This window comes from Arachis ipaensis, chromosome B07, assembly GCF_000816755.2.
Source record: "Arachis ipaensis cultivar K30076 chromosome B07, Araip1.1, whole genome shotgun sequence".
Taxonomy (NCBI): Eukaryota; Viridiplantae; Streptophyta; class Magnoliopsida; order Fabales; family Fabaceae; genus Arachis; species Arachis ipaensis.
In genome coordinates this window covers 54415272-54421457 of record NC_029791.2, presented here as the reverse complement: position 1 = coordinate 54421457, position 6186 = coordinate 54415272, and the positions used below count along the sequence as shown (strand labels likewise).

Here is a 6186-nt window from a genome sequence, read left to right as displayed (position 1 = left end):
TCAAGAATCACCAGCACGGGGTCATGGGACTCGGTGATAACTACATAAAACCCGACGGGACGATCTCCTTCCCAATCTGCCTTGGAACCGGTGATGCCAAGAAGTCAGTTATGGCAGAATTCGTAGTCCTCGGAGACTCTACAGCATACAACATCATCCTGGGGAGAAAGACCATCAACAAACTCTCAGCCGTAATATGCACTAAATTCTTGACAATGAAGTTCATAACGTACAAGGGAATAGTTGGCTCCATAAGGGGAGACCTAGAAGCGGCGGTCGTTTGCGACAACACCAGTCTCTCCCTAAGGAAAGAATCTAAGAAGGCAGCTGGCATGTTCTTGGCAGACCTGGACGCCAGGATGGAGGACAAGCCGAGACCAGAACCAGAGGGGGACATGAAAAAGTTTCAGATAGGAAAGTCAGCAGACCAGTTTACCTTTGTAAACAGGAACCTGCCCCATGAACTCAAGGACCCCCTCATGGAGGTTGTAAGGGAAACGGCGACCTCTTCGCGTGAACACCATCAGACATGCCGGGATTGGATCCCGAGGTCATGTCCCACCGACTAGCCGTAAAACCTGACGCCAAACCAGTAGCCCAGCGGCGAAGAAAGATGTCTCAAGAAATGGCTGACGAAGTCGCCAAACAAACAGCCAGGTTAATAGAAGCAGGATTCATCAAAGAACTCGAGTATTCAACATGGTTGTCCAACGTCGTCCTAGTCAAGTCTTTCCCCTCCCTAACATCGACACCTTGGTAGACTCGGCGGTAGGATATCGTTTTCTCAGCTTCATGGATGCGTACTTGGCTATAACCAGATCCCGATGCACCGACCTGACGAGGACAAAACGGCATTCATAACGCCAGGAGGTACTTATTGCTACAAAGTAATGCCCTTTGGTCTAAAGCACACAGGAGCCACCTATCAAAGACTAATGAGCAAGGTCTTCCATGACCTCATCGGCAAGACAGTAGAAGTGTACGTCGACAATATCCTGGTGAAAATAGCGGAGCCAAACAGGCTAATAGACGACCTCCAAGCTGTCTTCTAAGCACTAAGAAAATTCAAAATAAGGCTCAACCCACTCAAATGGGCATTCACTATGGAAACAGGGAAATTCTTAGGGTTCATGATAACACAAAGAGGGGTAGAGGCCAACCCAGACAAATGCAAAGCCGTCCTCAAAATGACAAGCCCTGGGTGCATCAAAGACGTGCAACGACTCACCAGGAAACTCACGGCTCTATCCCGGTTCCTCGGTGCCTCGGCAGAAAGGGCCATCCCATTCTTCAACCTAATGAAGAAAGGGATCACCTTCGAGTGGACCCCAGCGTGCGAAGAAGCGTTCAGCCACTTCAAAAAGATACTCTCAGAACCTTCCGTACTCAGCAAGCCTAGAGAAGGGGAGCCCCTGTACTTATACCTAGCTGTAACCACACAAGCAATTGCAGCAGTCCTTGTCCGAGAAGAAGACAAGACTCAACGCCCAATATACTTCATCAGTAAAGTACTCAAAGGGGCGGAGTTGGAGTACACTAAGTTGGAAAAGTTGGCCTACGCCCTACTGACCTCATCCAGAAGACTAACACAGTACTTCCAAGGGCACGTGATCATCTTGAGAACCGACCAAGCCATTCGCCAAGTCCTCCAGAAACCTGACCTCGTGGGAAGAATGATGGCATGGGCAATAGAGTTGTCCCAATACGATTTGCAATACGAACCCAGGCAGACAATCAAAGCCCAAGCCATGGCAGATTTTCTGGTAGAGGTCACATGGGAGGCTCCCGACGTACCAAACACGCGGTGGAAGCTCCATGTTGACGGAGCTTCCAACTAAACGTTTGGAGGGGCCGGGATCATTCTCGAGAACTCAATAGGAGTAGCTTATGAACAATCAATCAAGTTCGACTTTCCAGTCTCCAACAACCAGGCAGAGTATGAGGCTCTGATAGGAGGGTTAATATTAGCCAAAGAGGTCGGAGCATCAAGGGTGGAAGTCAATAACGACTCCCAGATCGTCACCTCTCAGATAAACGGCAGCTACCAAGCCAAGGACGCACTACTACAAAAATACCTGGAAAAGGTAAAAGAGCTATGCAAAAGCTTTGAGGAAATCATAATTCAGCATGTCCCTAGAGAAAGAAACGCCCGAGCCGACCTCCTTTCCAAACTAGAAAGCACCAAACCCGGGACGGGAAATAGATCTTTAATCCAAGGGCTAGCAACTGAACCTGCAATCATCATGTGCGCAGCCCAGATACCGAATCCTTCCTCATGGATAGGTCCTATCCTCCGATACCTGGAGCATGGCGAAACCCCCGAGAATGAAAAAGAAGCGCAGACCACCAGAAGAGAAGCCTCCAAATATGTGATCTTACAAGGACAGCTGTACAAACGAGGACTCCACCAACCCTTACTCAAATGGCTACGCTCCGACCAAACGGACTACGTCCTGAACGAAGTCCATGAGGGCTGTTGTGGTCACCATATCGGGGGAAGATCGCTGGCATGAAAGATCATCCGAGCAGGATATTACTGGCCCATAATGATGTCGGACGCCCAGGAGTTCGTCAAAAAATGCAACAAATGCCAGGAAAATACCAACTTTCACAAAGCTCCACCCGAAGAACTCAGCCTGATGATGACCCCCCGATCTTTCGCTCAATGGAGAGTCGACCTCTTAGGGTCATTTCCACCTGGGCCTGGGCAAGTGAAATACCTGATAGTAGCCATAGACTGCTACACCAAATGGTTAGAAGCAGAACCACTGACTAGCATATCTTCAGCAAATTGCCAAAAATTCATGTGGAGGCAAGTGGTCACCAGGTTTGGAATCCCAGAAACCGTCATATCCGACAACGGGACACAATTCACCGACAAAAAGTTCAAAGGATTCCTAGCATGACTAGGAATCAAGCAAAGGTTCTCCTCAGTCGAACACCCACAAACCAACGGCCAAGTAGAGGCAGCCAATAAAGTCATCTTAAAGGGGCTAAAGAAGCGACTTGAGGGAAAGAAGGGCTCATGGGCAAACGAGCTAGCTTCAGTCCTATGGTCTTACAGGACCACCCCCCCAATCATCTACCGGTCAAACCCCCTTCTGACTCACATACGGGGTCGACGCAGTCATCCCAGTCGAAGTCGGGGAACTGAGTCCAAGGTTACTCCTCGAAGGAGGAAATGAAGCAATCGAAAAAGATCTGGTCGACGAGACAAGGCAAATGGCGCATCTAACAGAAACAGCAATTAAACAAATGATAGCCCTAAGGTACAATGGCAAAGTACTAAGAAGAAGTCTGGGGGAAGGTGACTTGGTCTTACGACGCAACGACATAGGGCTGCCAACCCCAGGAGAAGGCAAGTTGGCCGCAAACTGGGAAGGCCCTTACAGGGTAAGAGAGATCCTCGCCAAAGGAGGCTACAAGTTGGAGAAGTGGGATGGAAGTGAGGTACCGAGAACATGGAACATGGCAAACCTGAAGAGGTTCTACTCATAAGAAGAAGCAACCACACGATCTGATGACCTTGCCTCCTCCACCATAATTTCCTTTGCATTCCTTTTTTACTATCTTCCACTTAATTATGTATTACATCAATTCTTTGCTTTAAAGTTCTACAATGCGTATATAATAAGTTTGTCCTTTTGCAAGATCACGTCAAAATAAAACGACGAAAAATAAACGGTCGACCTAACGGAAACACGGGACTGATCACCCCGGGAGCCAAAGGGACCCAAAGCAAAAACAGCTCAGCAGCAAAGCAACAAAAACGATAAATACCATAAAAGCGGTAAACCAAAAAGCCGCGACGGCCTGGTTAAGCGAAAAACAAATAATAATAGAAGGCCACGACAACCCGAGAAAGCAAACAATAAACAGAAAATGGCCTAATATAGATAAAGTGCCAAAAAGTTTGTTACAGATAAAAGGCGCCTTAAACAGGCCCTGAGATAAAAACAAATTACAAAAGATAAGGCAAGAAGCATAAAATCTCAAGACTTGAGGATGTCAACAATCTTCCTGTCTTCAACAGTCTTGAGAGCCCCAACCTGGGAAAGATCGAGATCGGGAGCCAGCACGGCCACCTGAAGCTTAATCCCCTCTTTAGTCAGCTTTACGGCCTCCCAGGCCCTCTTTGCAAGCTCCTTGTTTTTCTTCTTCAGGGCGGCCATCTCCTGACGAGCAGTTGCCACTAAGATCTCCGCCAACTTCAACTTCTCCTCCAATTCTTTGACTTTCTTCTCAGCAGCAGCAGTCTCACCACGAGAAGTATTCAAATCTTTCATCAATTCGAGGTCCCGATCTACCAGCCTGTTGATCTCTTTGGCATCCTCCTCAACCTTCTTCTCCTGCTCAGACAACTTTGTCTTCAGAGACTCCTCCCGAGATCTTGAATCTGTCAGATCTTTCTGGGAGTTTCGAAGCTTCCCTTCTAAAACATGATAATTTTCCAACCTTCTTAGCAATAGCAGCAGCTCAAAGAAGGCTGCGATAGATCCACCTCGTCTGGCCGGAAAGGTCGGCATCCCGAAAAAACTCTTCAGTACTAGGAAGCAACTGGGACTCAATGAAACCCCCAGCATCAAAGTTCTTTTCCATAACAGAGAACCCCTTCCCAGAGTCCTGATTCCTCTTCTTCGGGTTGCCAACGACCTTCAAGTCGTCGTTATCAAGCCCCAGATCCTCCTTATCAAAAGGAGCCTCCGCCTCCACACTTGGGTTTGCTGAGGTGTTCTCAGGGGGGACCTCAACCTTCTCCGGCTGACCTTGGTCGGCTCTGTCAAACCGACCACTACCCTCCCCAGCATCCTCCTGGTCCTGACTCGCCGAAGGAGTCGCCGAGGAGTTGTCACCACCCTCATCATCCCCTTGGATGCGGTTCATCAAGTCAGCTAAGGTTTTCTTCCCACCAGCCATGGAAACTATAAGCAAAAAGCAAAGGTGTGAGTGATAGAAGAGCAAAACACTAAAAATGCAAAAAGTAAAAAACTCACCAACATATGACCGACTGGCCCCCCGGTCTCCCATAACCATGCGAGGGTTAAGATTTTTCTCGCTGAAAATTGCCAACAAAATATCGGCAATGTTACGATCTTCCGGACTCAACTAATTATAGGATATTTTTATCAAATAATCAGACCCCTCCCTGAAACTCCAGTAAGTCAGAATCCGCCTTTTCCCCTCGGCAGTAAGCCAGAAAGGTTGATGACCCTCAATTGGCCTGACCTTGAAAAAAGTAGACTTGAAACCATGGAAGGAATCCTCAAAGAGGCCAAAAATCCTACGACCCTGTGGGACTTGAAGGACATATATCCCTTCTTCGCCTTCCCCTGACGAGAAGGGTTCGTAAGAAGGAAAAGGTAGAGAAAAATATTTACAGAGGTTAAAAGCTCCAGATATTCACAAACCATCTCGAAGCACCGGATGGCAGCCCAGCTGTTCGGGTGCAGTTGCGACGGAGCAACATCGCAACGGTTCAACATGCCCATGACAAAGGGGAAATGGAAAACGAACCCGCAAGGTCGTGAACATAGGCTCATAAACCCACAACCAGTCGACAACTCGTGGAGCTGCCAGGTTCTTCTGGCAAACGCGCTCCCGATCAGCAGGAGGACTCAACTAATTATAGGATATTTTTATCAAATAATCAGACCCCTCCCTGAAACTCCAGTAAGTCAGAATCCGCCTTTTCCCCTCGGCAGTAAGCCAGAAAGGTTGATGACCCTCAATTGGCCTGACCTTGAAAAAAGTAGACTTGAAACCATGGAAGGAATCCTCAAAGAGGCCAAAAATCCTACGACCCTGTGGGACTTGAAGGACATATATCCCTTCTTCGCCTTCCCCTGACGAGAAGGGTTCGTAAGAAGGAAAAGGTAGAGAAAAATATTTACAGAGGTTAAAAGCTCCAGATATTCACAAACCATCTCGAAGCACCGGATGGCAGCCCAGCTGTTCGGGTGCAGTTGCAACGGAGCAACATCACAACGGTTCAAAAAACCTATGACAAAGGGGGAAAAGGGTAAGCGAACCCCCAAGGTCGTGAACATGGGTTCATAAGCCCACAACCAGTCAACAACTCGTGGAGCTGCCAAGTTCTTCTGGCAAACACGCTCCCGATCAGCAGGAACATAAACTTGATAAAATGCTTCCTCGGGACCACCCCCACACAAGAGCCCAGCCTGGCGC

At 48.1% G+C, this 6186-nt stretch overlaps 1 protein-coding gene across 1 annotated transcript; it reads left to right on the top strand.

The window, feature by feature from the left end:
* On the top strand, positions 1104-2513 carry LOC107607235. Its single transcript, XM_016309208.1, has 2 exons — positions 1104-1817; positions 1932-2513. Exons 1-2 carry the CDS (start codon positions 1104-1106, stop codon positions 2511-2513), a joined length of 1296 nt encoding a protein of 431 aa, XP_016164694.1.

What these genes read in the sequence shown, in the direction of transcription:
- LOC107607235 (XM_016309208.1), top strand. Translation starts at nt 1,104, where the DNA reads ATGGAAACAGGGAAATTCTTAGGGTTCATGATAACACAAAGAGGGGTA. An exon ending in ACACGCGGTGGAAGCTCCAT is followed by an intron (nt 1,818 to 1,931) that starts GTTGACGGAGCT and finishes TCCAACAACCAG; the next exon opens with GCAGAGTATGAGGCTCTGAT.